General features: G+C 46.4%; 1 protein-coding gene across 2 annotated transcripts in view; it reads left to right on the top strand.

The window, feature by feature from the left end:
* The window catches only part of LOC134346071 (uncharacterized), a 208762-nt gene extending 187752 nt beyond the window's left edge, over positions 1 to 21010 (top strand). For both annotated transcript variants that reach the window (XM_063047373.1, XM_063047372.1), the window contains 3 exons: positions 3150 to 3240; positions 3906 to 4046; positions 20925 to 21010. In XM_063047373.1, the coding sequence (XP_062903443.1) occupies positions 3150 to 3226 (77 nt within the window). In that variant the 3' untranslated portion in view covers positions 3227 to 3240; positions 3906 to 4046; positions 20925 to 21010. The remainder of the gene's footprint in view (positions 1 to 3149; positions 3241 to 3905; positions 4047 to 20924) is intronic.
* The last annotated feature ends 368 nt before the right edge of the window (positions 21011 to 21378 follow it).

Here is a 21378-nt window from a genome sequence, read left to right as displayed (position 1 = left end):
ATCTCCTACCAGTCAACCGATCTTCTATCTTTCCTGTCAGACCATAGGAAACAACATTTTTCTTTAAATCTCATTGGTCTCTTGTTATGCAGCATCGTGTGTGGTCCCTTGTGAAAGGCCTCCTGTAATCCAAATAAACAATACCACTTTGTCTATCCTGCTTGTTATTCCCGCAAAGAATGCTGATTTTATCACGTGCCTCCAATAACCCCAACCTCCTCCTTAATTATTGACTCGAACATCTCTCCAGCCAATGAAGCAAGTAGAGTAGTTACATTTCCAATTTTCCATTCCTTGGAAATCTTTTGGACTTTATTATTTCTTGAAAGATCATTACTAATGCCTTCTCAATCTCTTCAGGATTTTCATTTTACCAAGCACCCTCTCCACAGTAATAGCTGCGACACTCGCTTTTTACCTCTTTTCTGTCATCCTGGTTTCCACAGTGAAATCCGACCCAAAGTGCCACACTTAGGCTGATTAACAAGTTAGGAGCCCATGGCATTTCTGAAAAGTTAGTAGCATGAATAAAGCGTTGGCTGATTGGCAGGAAGCAAGGAATGGGAGTAAAGGAAGCCTTATCTGGTTGGCTGCCAGTGACTGGTGGTGTTGCACATGGGTCTGTGTTGGGACCAGTTCTTGTACATTAAGCAGTATGTCAATGAATTGGATGACAGAACTGATGCCTTTGTGTCCAGGTGTGCAGACCATACCAAGATATGTGAAGGCAGGTAATTTTGAGGAAGGACTTAGACAGATTAGGAAAATGGGCAAAGAAGTGGCAGATGGAAAACAGTGTTAGGAATTGTATGGTCATGCACTTTGGTGGAGACTATCTTCGAGATGAAAAGTAAATTCAAAATTCTGAGGTGCAAGGTACCTGGGAGTTCCCGTGCAGGATTCCTTAAAGGTTAATTTGCAGGTTGAATCTGTGGTGAGGAAGGCAAATGCAATGTTGGCATTCATTTCAAGAGGACTAGAATATAAAGGCAAGGATGTAATGTTGAGATTATACAAAGCACTGGTAAGGCCTCACTTGGAGTATTGCCCCTTAGAAAGGATGTGGTGACATTGGACAGAGCTTAAAGGAGGTTATGAAAATGATACCAGGATTAAAAAGCTTATCATATGAGGAGTGCTTGATGGCTCTGGGTCTGTACTCTCTGGAATTCAGAAGGAAAGGTGGGTGGATCTTATTGAAGCCTATTGAATGTTAAAGGGCTTCAGTAAACTGGATGTGGAGAGGATGTTTCCTTGGTGTAGGTGTCTGAGACCAGAGGACACAACCTCAGAATACAGAGATAGCCATTTAGAATGGAGATGAGGAGAATTTCTTTAGCCAGAGTGGTGAATCTGTGGAACTTGTTGCTACAGGCAGCTGTAGAGGCCAAGTCAGTATTTAAGGAAGAGGCTGATAGATTCTTGATTAATCAGAGCATGAAGGGATATGGAGAGAAGGCACGAGATTGGGACTGGGAAGGAAGTGGATCAGCCACGATGAATTGGTGGAGCAGACTTGATAGGCCAAATAACCTAATTCTGCTCCTATATCAAAGGTTTGAAAGGTACATTTAATGTCAGAGAAATGTATACAATATACATCCTGAAATGCTTTCTCTTCGCAACCATCCACGAAAACAGAGGAATGCCCCAAAGAATGAATGACAGTTAAATATTAGAACCCCACAGACCCCCAGCTCCCCTCCCTCCCTCGCGTAAGCAGCAGCAGAGCAACGATCCCCCCTACCCCAGCAAAAAGGAAGCATTGGCCCAGCGCCCCTCACCGAGCACTCAAGCATGCAGCAAAGACACCGACTTGCAGTACCCCAAAGACTACTCGTTCACCTGGTAGTCGGCATACCACAGACTCTCTCTCTCCCTAATAAGAGAAAAAGAAATGTCCCCGTTTTACAGCAAGAGGGGAGACGTAACAAACAACTCGCTGGTTTATGATGTTAAAAGTCCATTGCAACGCTTTTCTCGTGCTCTGTGCCCAAAGATATCGGATTTCTGGGCACACAGCCAGAGATCTTCCATCTCCCAGGACACACCGATTTCCTGCTGGGACACCGACCTTCGGTCCGCCCATCTCCAGAGCTGAGGGATCCTGGAACTTCGAAGGCGAGATAATTTCTTAGGCCACATTCTTGGCATACTGAATAACGGCCAGTCGTGAAACCCCAAGAGCTGGTCCCATTCTCACAAAGAACCATAGTCAGCGTGTAACTCCAGGTCAGGGTCTTCAAAAGAACCCTGAAAGGGAAAAATAGAGATATTAAAGATGGAAATTGAGCTGTTTCTGAAGATGCAAGTGAAGGAGTCGCCATTAGGCGCCATGGTCTCCTTCGAAGCTGCTCCTCTTTCTGATTCATCTTATGGTCTCAGAGCCATAGAAAAGAACAGCACAGGAACAGGCCCTTTGACCCAAGCAGTCCGTGCCAAACCATTTAAACTGCCTGCTCCCCATCGACCTGCACTGGAACCATAGTCCTCTCAGCCCCCCACTACCAATGCACGTATCCAAAGCTTTGAAATCGAGCTTCGTGTACCACTTGCACTGGCTGCTCAAGTTCCACGCTGTCATAGAAACATAGAAAACCCACGGCACAATACAGGCCCTTTGGCCCACTATGCTGTGACGAACATGTACTTACTTTAGAAATTGCCTAGCATTACCTATAACCCTCTATTTTTCTAAGCTCCATGTACCTATCCAGGAGTCTCTTAAAAGACCCTATCGTATCCGCCTCCACCACTGTCGCCGGCAGCCCATTCCACACACTCACCACCCTCTGCGTAAAAAACTTACCCCTGACATCTCCTCTGTACCTACTTCCAATTACCTTAAAACAGTGCCCTCTCGTGCTAGCCATTTCAGCCCTGGGAAAAAGCCTCTGACTATCCACACGATCAATGTCTTTCATCATCTTATACACCTCTATCAGGTCACCTCCCATCCTCTGTCGCTCCAAGGAGGTCATGGCCTTCTTAGTGAATCTTCTGGTGTTATAACTGACATATTGTCTTGTTAATGGAATTATGAGGATTTTACAAAGCAGTCAGTGCTTTGGAAAGAGAAAATGCCTATATCATGTGGTAGAAACATTCCAGCTTCACCTACTGAATAATTGTAATTGTTATGTTCACAGCTTTTAAACTACGAAGAAACTATGTCAAGTTGAAAGAGGTAAAACGGTACAGACAAAGCAGAAATGAAGAATCTTAGCTCACAGTTATAAGGTAAATTACTGAAGCATAAACTTTCAATTTGTAAAATCAAGGCACAATGTAAATGTATAAAGTAACAAATAAATTATAGGAGATATTATAGAGAGTGCAGAGGAGATTTACAAGGATGTTGCCTGGATTGGGGAGCATGCGTTTTGAGAATAGGTTGAGTGAACTTGGCCTTTTCTCCTTGGAGCGACGGAGGATAAGAGGTGATGGAGGTGTATAAGATGATGAGAGACATTGATCGTGTGGATAGTCAGAGGCTTTTTTCCAGGACTGAAATAGCTAGCATGAGGGGCCATAGTTTTAAGGTGTTTGGAAGTAGGTACAAGGTAAGTTTTTCCACACAGAGAGCGGTGGATGTGTGAAATGCACTGCCGGCGGTGGTGGTGGAAGTGGATACAATAGGGTCTTTTAAGAGATTTAGATAGGTACATGGAGCTTAGAAAAATAGAGGGCTATGCAGTATGAAAATTCTAGGCAGTTTCTAGAGTAGGTTACATGGTCAACACAACATTGTGGGCCCAAGGGCTTGCAATGCGTTGCAGGTTTCTGTGTTCTAAAATGTCTGTTGTAAGATTACAGGACAAAGCACCTGTATAACAGATAGTGAAGATATGTGTTTGTGATCATTGTTTCATATTAAATCCACTATCTTTTTCTGCACTCTGCAGGAGCTGTCGAGATGATTTAGTACCAACCATCTTTCACCTGTGGAGTTGTGTATTCTGTCTGGTAAACGTAGGGTTGAATATCTTCACATTCATTGTGTGCACTGCACTGAACACTTGTCATTTCACTGCTGAAAGAGACAGGTGATTATGCATCTTAATTTAGCAACCTGATTTTGCTATTTTCTTTGGTGAATTTAGTAAAGTGTTACTTGTAACGGCTTCATAAATAAACGAGTTTTACATTGTTCTACCATCATGCAGCTTCTCATCCTTCGCGAATATTTCTTCTCTTGTCTTCCTGTTGCGATCACCTGGGTATTGTTATACGATAGAGCAGTCAAGGAATTAAAGAGGTGCCTTTGTCAAATTTACAGCTGTACACAGAATGATGAAATACTGCAAAGATAAATCCAAGCTTTGGTATCTTGTGAATAAATAATAATGCTACTGCAGAAAAGAATTCTGAAGGCAGCAGCACAAGTATGTTGTGTCATAAGGGGGGCGTTGGTGGCAGACCCAAATGCAAGGCACAGACACTGATGTACTAGGAACAGGACAGGACTAGAGTTAGGGACGTGACTGGATGCAGACTAGGAGCTGGGACAAGAACACAGACTTGGGCTAGGACATTGGCTAGGCAAGTGGGACCAGGACAAGGAACTGGGAACTAGGAGCCTGGGCTTGGACTCCAGGCCAGAGACTGGACAAGGACCCAGAACCTGGGTCTTGACTCGGACTTGGACCCAAGAACTAGGCGAGGACATGACGTGGCTACAGGACTGGACGAGGCTTGGGTTCGGACTCCGAGCCGAGGACATGAAAAGGCTTGGGTTTGGACTCGAACTCGGTCTCCAGAACTAGGCAAGGACAAGACATGGCTACAGAACAGGATGTGGACCTCCTGCACAGGACAAGGCACGTGGACAGGACAAGAGCACAAGCCTTGGCTTGGACAAGGCGAGAGACTCCAGCACAGGACGAGGGAACTCCAACACCGGGCTGGGCGAGGTACTCCTGGGCTGGGCGAAAACACGAAGCCTTGATTTGGTTGAGGGAGAGACAGGAACGCAGAGCCTCGGTTGAGGGAGAGACAGGAACGCAGAGCCTCGGTCGAGGGAGAGACATGAAGGCAGAGCCTCGGTCGAGGGAGAGACAGGAATGCAGAGACTCGGTCGAGGGAGGGACAGGAACGCAGAGCCTCGGTCGAGGGAGAGACAGGAACGCAGTGCCTCAGTTGAGGGAGAGACAGGAACGCAGCGCCTCAGTTGAGGGAGAGACAGGAACGTAGAGCCTAGAGCCTTGGTAATCTTGAGAAACAGGAACACGGAACACAGAACTGGGACCCATCCTTGGAAACAGGACGTAGGACCGGGACTCATACACAGAACACTGAGAGGCAGATCTCCACTCAAGGTAGCAACAAACGGCCGGACCTACCCAGCAGAGACGAGGGCACAAAGAGACAGTTCGCAATACAAGCTAGCAGCAAGCAGCTGGGCCTACCTAGCGAAGGTGTGGACACAGAGACAGTGCTCAACACTAGGTAGCGGCAAATGGCCGGACCTACCTAGCAAAGGCGTGGACACAGAGACTGTTCAAAGCAACAATGGGCAAGGCAAGGCAGGGCAGGGCAGGGCAGGGCAGGGCAGAAAAGGATCCTTTTATACCCACTTACGGTCTCCTACCAATCAGCCAAGGCTCTAACCATGCCAGTAACGTTCCTGTAATGCCATGGGCTCTTAACTTGGTAAGTAGCCCCATGGGCTCTTGACATGTGTGGCACATTGTCAAAGTCCTTCTGAAAGTAAAAATATGTAACATCCACTACATACCCTTTATCTACCCTATATGTAATCTCTTCAAAGAATTCCAACAGGTTTCTCAGGCAAGAATGTCTCTTTAGGAAACTGCTGAATTTGTCCTATCTTGTCCTGTGTCTCCAAGTACTCCATAACCTCATCCTTAACCACTGACTCCGACATCTTCCCAACCACTGAGGTCAGGCTCACTGGTGTATAATTAACTTTCTGCTACCTTACTCATTTCTTAAAGAGCGGACTGGCATTTGGAATTTTCCAATCCTCTGGCACCATGACAGAGTCCAATGATTTTTGGAAGATCATTACTAGTTCCTCCACATCTAGGGTGTTATTTCTTCAGCCATTTGAACGGAGCACAACTGCGCAAGCGCGTGGTTGTCAGCCAGTGAGAACAGCGAGAAGAGTTTGAAAGCAAGGAAGGGCCAGTAGAGCGGCCAGTGAAACGTGGAGCTTTGAGGCTTTGGCTCGAGAGATTTTGGCAGTTGGATTGTGCAATCAAGTCAATCAAGATTTGAATAGCTCAGACTCAGCAGAAAGCAGTTGCAACACTCACAACACACTGGAGGAACTCAGCAGATCGGGCAGCATCCGTGGAAACGATCAGTCAACGTTTTGGGCCGGAACCCTTCGTCAGGACTGTAGGGGGAGGGGCAGAGGCCCTATAAAGAAGGTGGGGGGAGGGTGGGAAGGAGAAGGCTGGTAGGTGCCAGGTGAAAAACCAGTAAGGGGAAAGATAAAGGGGTGGGGGAGGGGATAGGCAGGAAAGGTGGAGAAGGAATAGGGGAAAGCACAATGGGTAGCAGAAGGAGGCAGAACCATGAGAGAGGTGAAAGGCAGCTGGAGGTGGGGCAGAGTGAAACTGGGATGGGGGAGGGGAGGGAGAGGGAATTACCAGAAGCTGGAGATTAGCAGTGTTCCTGCCAAGGGGCTGGTGACTACCTAGACGGTATATGAGGTATTTCTCCTCCAACCTAAGTTTAGCCTCATCATGGCAGTTAAGGAACTGGAGCTGGATGAACTTCGGATCGTTCAGGAGGCAGAGGCAGTAATAGATCGGAGTTTCAGGGAGACAGTCACTCCTAAAAGTTAGGAGACAGGTAACTGGGTGACTGTCAGGAGAGGGAAGGGGAATAGACAGAAAGAGCAGAGCACCCCTGTGGCCGTTCCCATCAACAATACGTATTCTGTTTTGGTGGGGACTACCTACCAGGGACAAGTTGTAGTGGTCAAGTCTCTGGCACCGAGACGGGACCCTCAGCTCAGAAAGGAAGGAGGGAAAAGAGGAGAGCAGTAGTGATAGGGGATTCGATAGTTAGGGGGACAGATAAGAAGATCTGTGAGAGAGATCGAGAAATCCGGATGGTCTGTTGCCTCCCTGGTGCCAGGGTCCACAATATCTCGATCGAGTTCTTGGTATTCTCAGGAGAGAGAGTGAGCAGCCAGATGCCGTGGTCCATATGGGGACCAGCGACATAGATAGGAGTAGGGATGAGGTCCTGAAGAAGGAATATAGGGAGTTAGGAAAGAAGTTAAAAAGCAGGACCTCAAGTTCAGTTCGATGGCTCTTCTTCAGAGGTCTTTAACATCCGCAGGGCTGTGTGCTTGCCCTCACCCTGTTCGACATCTTCTTCACAGTCATGCTGAAGCACGCCTTTGAAACATCAACTGATGGTGTCTAACTCCACACCAGATCGGACGGGAGGCTGTTTAGAATGTCCCGGCTGAGGGTGAAAACCAAGGTTCGTGAAGTACTCATCAGGGACATGTTGTTTGCAGACGACGCGGCACTGGCAACACACTCTGAACGGCAACTGCAAGACCTCATGGACAGCTTCTCAAGAGCCTGCCAGGACTTCAGCTTGACCATCGGCCTGAAGAAGACCAACGCGTTGAGCCAAGGCGTTGAGCACCCCCCTGCCATTACCATCAACAACTGCGAGCTGGAGGTAGTTCATGAGTTTACATACCTTGGCTCCACCATCACAAACAGCCTCTCCCTAGACCCCGAGATCAACAGACGGATCGGACGAGCAGCCTCAACATTCGCCAGGTTGACAAAGAGAGTCTGGGAGAACAGAAAGCTGACGATGCACACCAAGGTTGCAGTCTACTGGGCCTGCGTCCTCAGCACACTGCTTTACGGCAGCGAGACCTGGAGCCTCTACTCCAGACAACAGCAGCATCTCGACAACTTCCACCTTCGCAGCCTGAGACGCATCCTGGACATCACGTGGACTGACCGAGTCACCAACAATGAGGTCCTGGCCCGCGCCCAGATACCCAGCCTCTTCACCCTGCTCCAACAATGCTGTCTCCGCTAGCTGGGCCACGTACACTGCATGTCAGATGGGAGGATCCCGAAAGACCTGCTTTACGGGGAACTGGCCTCCGGCAAGAGAGCACAAGGGCGGCCCCATCTTCGTTTCAAAGATGTCTGCAAGAGAGACATGAAGTCATTGAAAATGAACGTTGAGAGGTGGGAGGACATCACAAGCGATCGCTCTCACTGGAGGCTGGAACTACACAGAGGTCTAAAAAGAGGAGAAGAGAAACTGAGGCTTGCTGCTGAAGAAAAGCGCACTCGTCGGAAAAACAGCACCAAGACAACACTGGAGGATGGTGGCTTCAAGTGCAGTCGCTGCAGCCGAGACTGTCACTCCGGTGTGGGACTCTATAGCCACAACAGACGCTGCTCTAACACAGACTGAAGCAAGACTTTCCAGACGCAGATCCATGGTCTCGTGAGACTAACGGATACCACAAATCAAGGGTGGTAATCTCGGGATTGCTGCCTGTGCCACGAGACAGAGAGGGTAGGAACAGGAAGTTATGGCAGATGAATGTGTGGCTGAAGAGTTGGTGCAAGGGGCAGGGGTTCAGAATTTTGGATCATTGGGATCTCTTCTGGGGAAGGTCTGACCTGTACAAAAAGGACAGGCTGCACCTGAACTGGAAAGGGACCAATATCCTGGCGGGCAGGTTTGCTGGAGCTGTTGGGGAGGGTTTAAACTAGTTTGGCGGGGGGGGGGTGGGAATCAGAATGTGAGTGCAGAGATTAGGATAGAAGGACAAGGGCACGATGCTATGTGTTCTGAGTTGGTGAGGAAGGACAGGCAGGGGACAAAACATAAATGTAGCCAGTTAGAGGGGTTGAAATGTGTCTATTTCAGCGCTAGGAGTATTAGGAATAAAGGGGATGAACTTAGAGCATGGATCAGTAGGTGGAACTACGATGTTTTGGCCGTCACTGAAACTTGGCTGGAGGAAGGGCAGGATTGGCTGATGCAGTTACTGGGGTTTCAGTGTTTTAAAAGGAATGGGATGGGAGGTAGAAAAGGGAGGTGAGTAGCGTTACTGGTCAGGGATAGTATCACGGCTATAGAAAGGGAGGAGGTTGCAGAGGGAGTGTCCACTAAGTCGGTGTGGGTGGAAGTCAGAAATAGGAAGGGATCAATCACTGTGCTGGGAGTAGCCTATAGGCTGCCAAATAGCCCTCAGGACACCGAGGAGCAGATAAGTAGGCAGATTTTAGAAAATGGTGCAGGAAATACAGGGTTGTAGTTATGGGTGTTTTCAACTTCCCTCATATTGACTGGCACCTCCTGACTGCAAGGGGGATAGATGGGACTGAATTTGTCAAGTGTGTTCAAGAAGGATTCCTGACACAGTATGTGGACCGGCCGACGAGAGGAGAGGCCATACTGGATCTAGTTCTGGGTAATGAATCTGGTCAGGTGGCAGACCTCTTGGTGGGGGTGCATTTTGATGAGAGTGACCACAACTCCCTGAGCTTCAGCATCGCTATAGAAAAGGATAAAAACAGACAAAATAGGAAAGTGCTTAACTGGGGAAGGGCTAACTATGAAGGATGAGGCAGGAACTAGCGAGAGTAAATTGGAAACAGATGTTCAGGGTGAAAGCAGAGAAGTAATGTGGAGGAAGTTTAGGGACTGCTTGTGCTGGGTTCAGGGTAGATTTGTCCCACTGAGACAAGGAAAAAAATGGTAGGAAAAGGGAACCGTGGCTGACAAAACACGTGAGGCAACTTGTCAAGAGGAAGAAGGAAGCATATGTTAGATATAAGAAGCAGGAAGCAGCAGGGGCTCATGAGAAATATAGGGTAGCCAGGAAGGAGTTTAAGAAAGGATTTAGGAGAGCTCGAAGGGGCATGAGAAGGCCTTGGCATGTAGGATTAAGGAGAACCCCAAGGCGTTCTATGCGTATGTGAAGAACAGAAGGATGACAAGAATGAAGGTGGGGCTGCTAAAGGTTAAAGAAGGCAACTTGTGCCTGGAGGCAGAGGAGGTTGGGGAGGTCCTAAATGAATACTTTGCTTCAGTATTCACAAGTGAAAAGGACCTTGATCAGGGTGAGGTCGAAATAGAACAGGCCTGGGTGCTGGACAATGTGGAGATTAAGGATTCTTAAAAATATCAAGATTGATAAGTCCCCAGGGCCGGATGTGATATACCCCAGGTTGCTGTGGGAAGTGAGAGAAGAGATCACTGGAGCAGTAGCTATGATCTTTGAATCCTCTTTGGCTGTAGGGGATGTGCCGGAGGATTGGAGAATTTCAAATGTAGTTCCCTTGTTTAAAAAAGATAATAGGGAGAATCCTGGGAACTATAGACCGGTGAGTCTTACGTCGGTGGTCTGCAAACTATTGGAAAGGATTCTTAAGGATAGGATCTACGAGCATTTGGAAAAGTACAGTCTACTCAAGGATAGTCAACATGGCTTTGTGAAGGGAAGGTAATGCCTCACAAGCCTAAATGAGTTTCTTGAAGAGGTAACAAAAGAAATTGATGAGGGTAGGGTGGTAGATGTGGTCTACTTAGATTTTAGCAAGGCTTTTCACAGGGTCCCCCATGAGAGACTCATCCACAAAGTCATGAGGCATGGGATCAGTGTGTTTGGATAAAAAATTGGATTACAGGAAGAAAGTAGAGGGTAGTAGTGGAAGAAAAGTATTCTACGTGGAGGTCGGCGACTAGTGGACTGCCGCAAGGATCTGTCCTGGGACCCCTGCTCTTTGTGATTTTTATAAGTGACCCGGATGAGGAGGAGACGGAAGATTGGGTGAGTAAGTTTGCAGAATGCACAAAGACTGGAGGAGTTATGGATGGAGCAGTAGGTTGTCAAAGGTTACAAGAGGATATAGACAGGATGCAGAGTTGGGCAGAAAAGTGGCAAATGAAGTTCAATCCGGATAAGTGTGAAGTGATGCATTTTGGAAGAACAAACCAGAAGGCTGAGTACACGGTTAATGGTCGGTTACTTAAGAGTGTGGATGAACAGAGGGACCTTGGGGTTCAAATCCATACATCCTTCAAGGTCGCTGCACAGGTTGATAGGCTAGTTAAGAAGGCCTATGCGATGCTAGGCTTCATTAATAGGGAGATTGAGTTCAAGAGTAAAGAGGTCATGTTGCAACTCTACAAATCTCTGGTGAGATCGCACTTAGAGTATTGTGTTCAGTTCTGGTCACCTCATTATAGGAAGGATGTGGAAGCTATGGAGAAGGTGCAGAAGAGATTTACCAGGATGTTGCCTGGAATGGAAAACAAGTTTGATGCGGCAAGGTTAGCAGAGCTGGGACTTTGCTCTTTGGAGTGTAGAAGGATGAGAGGGGACTTGATAGAAGTCTACAAGATTATGAAAGGCATAGATATGGTGGATAGCCAGTACTTGTTTCCCAGGGCAGAAATAGCAAACACCAGAGGGCATATGCACAAAGTTAAGGGAGGGAAGTTTGGGGAGCTATCAGGGGTAAGTTTTTTACACAGAGGGTTGTGGGTGCCTGGAATGACTTGCCAGGGATGGTGGTGGAGGCTAAAACATTCGGGGTATTTAAGAGCCTCTTGGACAGGCACAAGGATGAAAGAAAAATAGAGGGTTATGGGGTAGTCTGAGTTTAGTACATTTTTTTAGGAATATATGGTCGGCACAACATCGAGGGCCAAAAGGCCTGTATTGTGCTGTAGTATTCTAGTGTCTAGTGTCTAGAGTTCAAAAGGTGACAGTTATTTCTTCAGCGGTTTGAACGGGGCACGACTGCACAAGCGCATGGACGTCGGTCAGTGAGAACGATGAGAAGGTTTTAAAAAGAATACAGATTTATACAGCGGGCGTTGGAGCAGGGGGAGACAAAGTAGGAAGGCTTTGGCTCAACGGGACCACATGGAGGCACTGGAGCTGCGCATGGACTCACTTTGGAGCATCCGAGATGCTGAGACTCTTGTGGATAGAAAAATCTAGTGAGTTGGTCACAGCGCAGTTTCAGGATCTAAGGAATGATAGGGAATGGGTGACCAACAGGAAGACTAGTCGCAGGAAGGTAGTACAGGAGTCCTCTGTGGTCATCTCCCTCCAAAGCAGATATACCGCCTTGGAGTCTGTTGGGGGAGATGGCTCATTAGGTGAATGCAGCAGTAGCCAGGATCATGGCACCGTGGGTAGCTCTGCTGTGCATGAGGGCAAGAAAAAGAGTGGCGGAGCTGTTGTGGTCGGGGATTCCATGGGAAGGGGAATAGAGAGGAGCTTCTGTGGCCGCAATCAGGACTCCTGTATGGTGTGTTGCCTCCCGGGTGCAAGGGTCAGAAATGTCTCGGAGAGACTGCAGGGCATTCTGAAAGGGGAGGGTGAGCAGCCAGCTGTCGTGGTGCATGTGGGTACCAACGATATAGGAAGAAAAGAGGATGAGGTCCTAGAAGCTGAATTTAGGGAGCTAGGAGATAAATTAAAGAGTAGGACCTCAAAGGTAATAATCTCAGGATTATGACCGGTGCCACGTGCTAGCCAGAGTTGGAATAGCAGGAGAGCTAGAATGAATATGTGGCTTGGGCGGTGGGGCAGGAGGGAGGGTTTCAGATTCTTGGGGCATTGGAACCATTTCTGGGGGAGGTGGGACCAGTACCGTCCGGACGGTCTACATCTGGGCAGGGCTGGGATCAATGTCCTAGGGAGATTGTTTGCTGGTGCTGTTGGGGAGATTTTAAGCTAATATGGCAGGGGAATGGGAACCCAGACAGAAAAGAAGAGGGAAGTGATGCAGAGACCAAAGCTAGAGTTAGTGAAGAAAAAAGTAAGAGTAAAGTGCATAAAGGTAAAAAACAAAAATGCATAGGTCACGGTTCTACTTGGACAATGAGGATAAGGGCACTTTATCCAACTGCCCATAGTATTAGAAACAAGGTTAGTGAACTTGTGGCACAGGTCAGTACCAAGGCATATGATTTAGGCCATTACAGAAACCTGGTTGCAAGGTGGCGATAACTGGGAATTAAATATCAAAGGGTATCAGGTAATACGGAAAGATAGGCAGTGAGGAAACGCTTCAGGAGAAGTATTAGGATGGCCCAGACTTATCCAGGTGCCGATATAGGCTCGGATCACAACCCGGTGGTTGTTAGGGTGAGATTGCACTAAAGATGAAGATTAAGGCTGCAACCAAGAAAGCCAGGCTGGATATGGACTTACTGAAGAAGAGCGAGTATAGTGAAAGATTTTCTGCAGCGGTACAAAATAGGTTTAAAGGACTGAGAGTAGAAGACATGGAGCAGGCACCAGATAACATGTGGTCAAACCTGAAGGACTGTATGCAAATGGCAGCTGAAGAATGTCTCCCCAAAAGAAGGCGCGTAGCTAAACAAGCCTGGATGACGGATCACATTCTGAAGCTCATGGAAGAGAGAAGGAAGCACAAGAAGGACACATCAAGGTACAGGGAATTGGACCAACAAATAAGAGCAGAATGTGCAAAAGCTAAAGAACAATGGTTTATAAAACAGTGTGAAAAGATAGAGACCATGGGCATGTTCCATCATTCAAGGGATATGCACAGGGAGATTGCAGAGATGACCAACCGAAACAAGAAACAATCGAGGACTGGCATTATTCAAGACAAGGATGGGAACGTACTCTTTGAGAATGACAAGGTGGGAAGTAGATGGATGGAATACATTAGGGAATTACTATGATGCTAGAAATGATCAAGTAAGTGAGAAGAACACGGAAGGTCCAGAAATTTTGGTAGCGGAAGAGCAGCCATTGGAAAGTTAAAAACTGGTAAAGCTTGTGGTGTAGATAGTATTACAGCCAAAATGTTGAAATGCCTTGGCGACTCAGAGGTTGAGGAGATCACGAAGCATTGCAATACAATCTACTCAACAGGAAAGTGGCCAACAGATTTTGTGGAGTCAGAGTTTGTCATGATCCCAAAGAAAAATAACAGCATGAAATGCTCAGACTTTAGAACTATAAGTCTTATAAGTCATGCCTCCAAGATCTTGTTATTAATACTTCTAAGCAGAATAAAAAGGGACAGTTCCTAATGAAATCAGTGAGTGCCAGAGCGGATTTATACCAGGTAAGGGTACCCGTGAAGGGATTTTCAATTTGCGAGTGATTGTGGAATGAGGTCTAGAAAAAAAAAGGCATTTACACGTGCTTCCTGGATTACGAAAAAACTTTTGACCAAGTCAATCATGAACAGCTGGTCAATTGTCTGAACTCATGGGGCTGGATGGGAAAGATGTTCGACTGATTGCAAGTCTGTACTGACATCAGAAGGCAGTAATAGGAACTAGTGGTGGGAATTCACCGGAAGTTGAGATCCAAAAAGGGGTTCGCCAGGGCTGCATTATCTCCCCTTTATTATTTAACATTTACTCAGAGGTAATCTTCAGGGTGTTGAACGATGAAGCTAGTGTCCAAATTGGTGGAGTGACAGTGAACAACTTGAGGTATGCAGATGATTCAGTGTTGTTAGCCGAGACTGACGACGAGTTACTCAGAATAGTAGATAAGATAAATGCTGAAGGTGAACAATTTGGAATGAAAATAAATGCTGCAAAGACGAAGCTGATGGTAGTATCACGGAAGAAAGAAGTCCCCAAAATCAGTATCAAAATTAACGGCGTAGGCATAGAGCAAGTCAAGAAGTTTGTGTACTTGGGACAGATGGTCACAGAGGATGGGAAATGTGATACAGAAATTAGACAAAGAATTGAGATTGCAAGATCAACGTTCTGGAGCCTGAGTGACATGCTGTGTGGCAAGAGGTTGGACTCTGGGCTGCGTTGTAGAATTTGGAGATGCTACGTCTGGAGCAGTCTGTTGTATGGAGTCGAATCGTGGACGTTATGCAAGGAAGCGCAATGACGACTGGAGGCATTTGAAATGTGGTGTTCAAGGAGAATGTAGAAAATGAGATGGGTGATGAAGGTCAGTAATATGGAAGTGTTGAAGAGAGCGAGGAGAGAAAAGGATTTGCTGAAGAATGTGCAGAAAAGGAAGCTGGAATATGCCGGGCACTTGTTAAGAGGTGGTGGACTGCAGAATTGTTATGGAAGGGATGATAGGAGGAAAGAGGGAAAGAGGAAGGCAGCGAACCACCTGGTACGATAATGTGAGGCAATGGACTGGGTTGAGTTATGCTGAGGCCAGAAAAAGAGCGCAAGATCGAAGAAGATGGAGGTGCATAGCTGCCAACCCCGAATTCGGGATGGCACCCACTGACTGACTGACTCACTGAGGGAAGGCAAAGGAGGTGGGGTGGCACTCTTAATTCAGGATGAGATCAGGGCGATTGTGAGAGATGGTATAAGATCTACGGAGCAGAATGTTGAGTCCATTTGGGTGGAGATTAAGAATAGTAAAGGGAAAAAAATCACTGGTGGGAGTTGTCTATAGGCCACCTAATAAAAATATTGCAGTGGCAGAGGCAATTAACCAAGAAATAACTGAGGCTTGTAAGAACGGAACGGCAGTTGTCATGGGGTATTTTAACTTCCACATAGATTGGGTGAATCAGGTTGGTCAAGGAAATCTTGAGGAGGGCTTCATAGAATGCATTCGTGATGGTTTTCTTGAGCAGCATGTTAGTGAACCTACAAGGGGAAATGCTATCTGAGATCTAATCCTCTGCAATGAGACAGGTAAGATTAACGATCTTGTAGTCAGGGATCCTCTTGGAAAGAGTGATCATAATATGATTGAATTTCGCATACAGATGGAGGATGAAATAGTATACTTGAACAAGGGAGACTACAACAGGTTGAGGGAGGAGTTGGCTAATGTGGATTGGGAGCCCAGGCTATTTGATAGGACAGTTGAGGAACAGTAAAATACCTTTATTCCATGAGCCAGTAGGGTTGGTCGGTACCACCTGAGGGGGAATAATGCTCATAGTGATTTTTGGCAAGGTATACATCTCTAGAGTTAGAAAACATGTGATAGCATTGCACAGTGGTAGCTTTATGTGTGCTAAACATTTGGTTGTAAAATGAATATATTTAATCAAAGACTGCTTTCCATACTTTCATAACCTATTGATAATCATAATAATTTTCCAAGTCTTCCACGTCTTCCACATCTTCATCTGAACTTTCCACACTCTCTGAGGTGGATGCCTGGTTCTCACAGTCTGCCAGTTGTTGTGATGGAGGTGACCCAGAAAGTCTGTCCACAGGGTTATCAGCTCAGCTAAGAGTGGACTTTCCAGCAGATTGTTCAACTCCTGTTGGTTCAAGTCACTGGTCGTGTTGTTCACATGGTCTAAGAATGATTTGATCATCCCACTTATACCATATAGCCTACTGTATAATATGGGACTATTTTATGTGGTAGTAACACGTTATTGATCATGCGCTATTAGGTGCATATTGATCTGTATATGTGTGTTCAGTTCAGGTTCCGTAAGTAAAAAGCCCTGTTAACTTAGCTCCAGTCTCTAGCATTTGGTCGATGTTTAGAGATCTCTTGAGGAATGTAAGGGATAAATTTGTCCCGGTGAGGAAGATAAAGAATGGTAGGGTGAAGGAACCATGGGTGACAAGTGAGGTGGAAAATCTAGTCAGGTGGAAGAAGGCAACATACATGAGGTTTAGGAAGCAAGGATCAGATGGGTCTATTGAGGAATATAGGGAAGCAAGAAAGGAGCGTAAGAAGGGGCTGAGAAGAACAAGAAGGGGGCATGAGAAGGCCTTGGCGAGTAGGGTAAAGGAAAACCCCAAGGCATTCTTCAGTTATGTGAAGAAAAAAGGGATGACAGGAGTGAAGGTAGGACCGATTAGAGATAAAGGTGGGAAGATGTGCCTGGAGGCTGTGGAAGTGAGCGAGGTCCTCAATGAATACTTCTCTTCGGTATTCACCAATGAGAGGGAACTTGATGATGGTGAGGACAATATGAGTGAGGTTGATGTTCTGGAGCATGTTGATATTAAGGGAGAGGAGGTGTTGGAGTTGTTAAAATACATTAGGACAGATAAGTCCCCGGGGCCTGACGGAATATTCCCCAGGCTGCTCCACGAGGCGAGAGAAGAGATTACTGAGCCTCTGGCTAGGATCTTTATGTCCTCGTTGTCCACAGGAATGGTACCGGAAGATTGGAGGGAGGCGAATGTTGTTCCCTTGTTCAAAAAAGGTAGTAGGGATAGTCCGGGTAATTATAGACCAGTGAGCCTTACGCCTGTGGTGGGAAAGCTGTTGGGAAAGATTCTTAGAGATAGGATCTATAGGCATATAGAGAATCATGGTCTGATCAGGGACAGTCAGCATGGCTTTGTGAAGGGCAGATCATGTCTAACAAGCCTGATAGAGTTCTTTGAGGAGGTGACCAGGCATATAGATGAGGGTAGTGCAGTGGATGTGATCTATATGGATTTTAGTAAGGCATTTGACAAGGTTCCACATGGTAGACTTACTCAGAAAGTTAGAAGGCATGGGATCCAGGGAAGTTCGGCCAGGTGGATTCAGAATTGGCTTGCCTGCAGAAGGCAGAGGGTGGTGGTGGAGGGAGTACATTCATATTGGAGGATTGTGACTAGTGGTGTCCCACAAGGATCTGTTCTGGGACCTCTACTTTTCGTGATTTTTATTAACGACCTGGATGTGGGGGTAGAAGGGCGGGTTGGCAAGTTTGCAGACGACACAAAGGTTGGTGGTGTTGTAGATAGTGTAGAGGATTGTCGAAGATTGCAGAGAGACATTGATAGGATGCAGAAGTGGGCTGAGAAGTGGCAGATGGAGTTCAACCCGGAGAAGTGTGAGGTGGTACACTTTGGAAGGACAAACTCCAAGGCAGAGTACAAAGTAAATGGCAGGATACTTGGTAGTGTGGAGGAGCAGAGGGATCTCGGGGTACATGCCCACAGATCCCTGAAAGTTGCCTCACAGGTGGATAGGGCAGTTAGGAAAGCTTATAGGGTGTTAGCTTTCATAAGTCGAGGGATAGAGTTTAAGAGTCGCGATGTAATGATGCAGCTCTATAAAACTCTGGTTAGGCCACACTTGGAGTACTGTGTCCACTTCTGGTCACCTCACTATAGGAAGGATGTGGAAGCATTGGAAAGGGTACAGAGGAGATTTACCAGGATGCTGCCTGGTTTAGAAAGTATGTATTATGATCAGAGATTAAGGGAGCTAAGACTTTACTCTTTGGAGAGAAGGAGGATGAGAGGAGACATGATAGAGGTGTACAAGATAATGAGAGGAATAGATAGAGTGGATAGCCAGCGCCTCTACCCCAGGGCACCACTGCTCAATACAAGAGGACATGGCTTTAAAGTAAGGGGTGGGAAGTTCAAGGGGAATATTAGAGGAAGGTTTTTTACTCAGAGAGTGGTTGGTGCGTGGAATGCACTGCCTGAGTCAGTGGTGGAGGCAGATACACTAGTGAAGTTTAAGAGACTACTAGACAGGTATATGGAGGAATTTAAGGTGGGGGCTTATATGGAAGGCACGGTTTGAGGGTCGGCACAACATTGTGGGCCGAAGGGCCTGTACTGTGCTGTACTATTCTATGTTCTATATTATTTTGCTGTATTTAACATTGCAATAAAATGAGCTACTGGGCAAAAGTGACAATTGCATCTATTGAATGTTTGCACAAGCAATACATTAATAAAGCACCTTGTTAAATGTATAAAACATGTCTGCATCAGTGTTATCTTGTAATTCCATACAATGTTACATTAGGCTGTTACACATCTATTGTCAGATATTGTTGTGGTGTTGGAGGTTGCGTTCAGGAAAACCATGAGATGCCACGCTGCCGCCATTTGTTCCGGCATGTCACGACAGCGGTTTTAAAATTAGCTGGTTATCCCGTACACGCTGCAACGGCCAACCAGCGTTTTCAGATTTAAACACCCTGGAGAGTGTTTTAGAAAAGCTCCATTTTCGGGGGAGGAAAACGCCATTTCAGTGTGGACAGAGGGTCAAAATGAAGAGAAAAGGCTTTGGTTACAGATTTATCTGGTCGAGTGTGGACGTAGCCTTAGTGTAATGGGCACAAAAACATATGGCCTGCTTGTTAACCCCTGAAAAGCCAGCTGACAAAATGTTCAAGCAAATAGTAGACACTCTCCAACAGCATTTAAACCTCAAACCGCTCGTCACTGCTGAAAGATTTAAATTCCATAAATGGAATCAGGGCAAAGATGAAAGCATTTCTGAATATTGTGCTGAATTGCGCAAATTATCAGAACATTGTCAATTTGGAGCTGGTCTATCGGACGCATTGAGGGACAGGTTGGTGTGTGGGATGTACTGTGAAACCACACAGAAAAAGCCCGTGTGAAAAACACCTTACATTAGAGAAAGTGCTAAACATCTCAATGTCATTAGAAACATCCGCACCAGGTGCTTCACAGATACAACAAACATCTTTGGAATATGCTATGAATAAAATATCACTGTGCAGAAATGAAGGAAAGAAACGTTACCATTGTGGGAACAGGTCACATGACCCTGATGACTGTTGGTTTAAAGATAAAGAATGCAGAAACTGTGGCAAACAGGACCACACTGGCAGAGTATACAAAGCTAGTAAACAGCAGGAAAAGGGAAAAATACAGAGAACAAAAAACCCCAGAAAGGTAAATACAATAATGTGCACAAAATGAAAGAAAGCAATTCTGATGAAAATGACTCAGACAAAAGTGAATTGTCTCGTCTGCCACTTCACAGCGTGGAAGAGACAGATGATTGAAGAGTAATATGGATCACTCCACAAGTGGCAGGAATTGAACACAGGCTCAGCCTTAACAGTGATCTCTGTACGCGACTACAAACGACTGTTTTCGCCTATACCTCTGAAACAAACTAAACTACTGCTAAAGACTTACACAGGACAGAAGGTGCGTTCCAAAGGCAAAATTAAAGTGACAGTGATCCATGGAGGTAAAACACAGCCACTGAACCTCTGATGGCATCCGTTAGTCTCGTGAGACCATGGATCTGCGCCTGGAACGTCTTGCTTCAGTCTCTCCAGGGCGCAGGCCTGGGCAAGGTTGTATGGAAGAGTGGCAGTTGCCTATGCAGCAAGTCTCCCCTCTCCACGCTACCGATGTTGTTCAAGGGAAGGGCAAGGGCCGATACAGCTTGGCACTAGAGTCGTCACAGGAGTTGCCAGAACGAGGTTGAAGGCAACGTCGGACTGCCTTAGGGACTCCAGCTCCGGATTTGTCCTCAGGGTTTACTCCCGAAGCCCTTCCCATGAGTGGGTATGGCTCCAAGGCAGCGGAGGTTTGAAGTCAACGGAGGTCGGCGGGAGGAGAGAGAGCAGCGTGCCACGCGTGCGCAGCCCTCTGGTGAAAAATGATATTGTATCCGTTAAATAGGGGCCATGGACAATTTTGATTTGATGGAGACGGACATGAAAGCACAGAGGAACATCTGGAGAAATTTCTGAAACGCTTGTTCGCTGCTGTTGTTACTGCGCGGTCAGGAATCTTCCAAGAGGGAAGGCCTCAAAATCCCTGGCCTTGTCTGCTGTTGGCGACCAAGGTTGAGGTCGAATCGTTCAGACAGAGATGGCGCTCAGTACTCGGTGTCGGAGAGCTGATTCAGAGGCTTGAAGTTTTCAGATGACTCAGAGGTGGATTGCGGTCAGGCATGGCAGGGAGAGTTTTTCTTCCTTCTCCCGTCTGCGTGAAATGTGGGACATTTGAGAGACTTTGAACTTTTTACTGTGCTCATGGACTTCTTCATCAAGTTATGGTATTGTTGCACTGTTGTAACTATTATGTTATAATTTTGTGTTTTTGTCAGTTTTTTCAGTCTTGGTCTGTCCTGTGTTTTGTGATATCACATCAGAGGAAATATTGTATCATTTCTTAATGCATGCATTACTAAATGACAATAAAAGAGAACTGCATGTCTTCATAATCATAAATCAGAGTTTTCCCTCTCTTAGGTGGAAGGAATAGGACACTTCAAGGCATGAAAGCAAAGACTGAGATTGAGGAAAATGCATGTCCAAAATTTCACAAAGCCAGACCAATGCCATATGCAATCCGTCCTACAGTAGAGGCAGAGCTGAAAAAACTGGAGCAGACTGGGGTCCTGTCAAAGGTGGATTGGAGTGAATGGGCCACGCCTATTGTTCCAGTGATGAAGAAAACCTCCAGCACAAAACCAGGAAAACCAAGCAAGGTGCTCATATGTGGTGACTGTTAACCCAGTTCTCCGCACAGTACAGTATCCTCTACCTCGTATTGAGGACATTTTTCCTTCCCTGTCAGGAGGGGAACATTTCACAAAAATTGATTTGACCCAGGCTTACCTCCAAATGGAAATCGACGAAGCATCCACGAAATACCTGACAATAAATACACACAAAGGACTTTACCAGTACAACAGGTTGGTGT

This window comes from Mobula hypostoma, chromosome 5 (assembly GCF_963921235.1).
Source record: "Mobula hypostoma chromosome 5, sMobHyp1.1, whole genome shotgun sequence".
NCBI lineage: Eukaryota > Metazoa > Chordata > Chondrichthyes > Myliobatiformes > Myliobatidae > Mobula > Mobula hypostoma.
The sequence above is the reverse complement of the archived record's forward strand: the minus strand, read 5'-3'. Positions and strand labels throughout refer to the sequence as shown.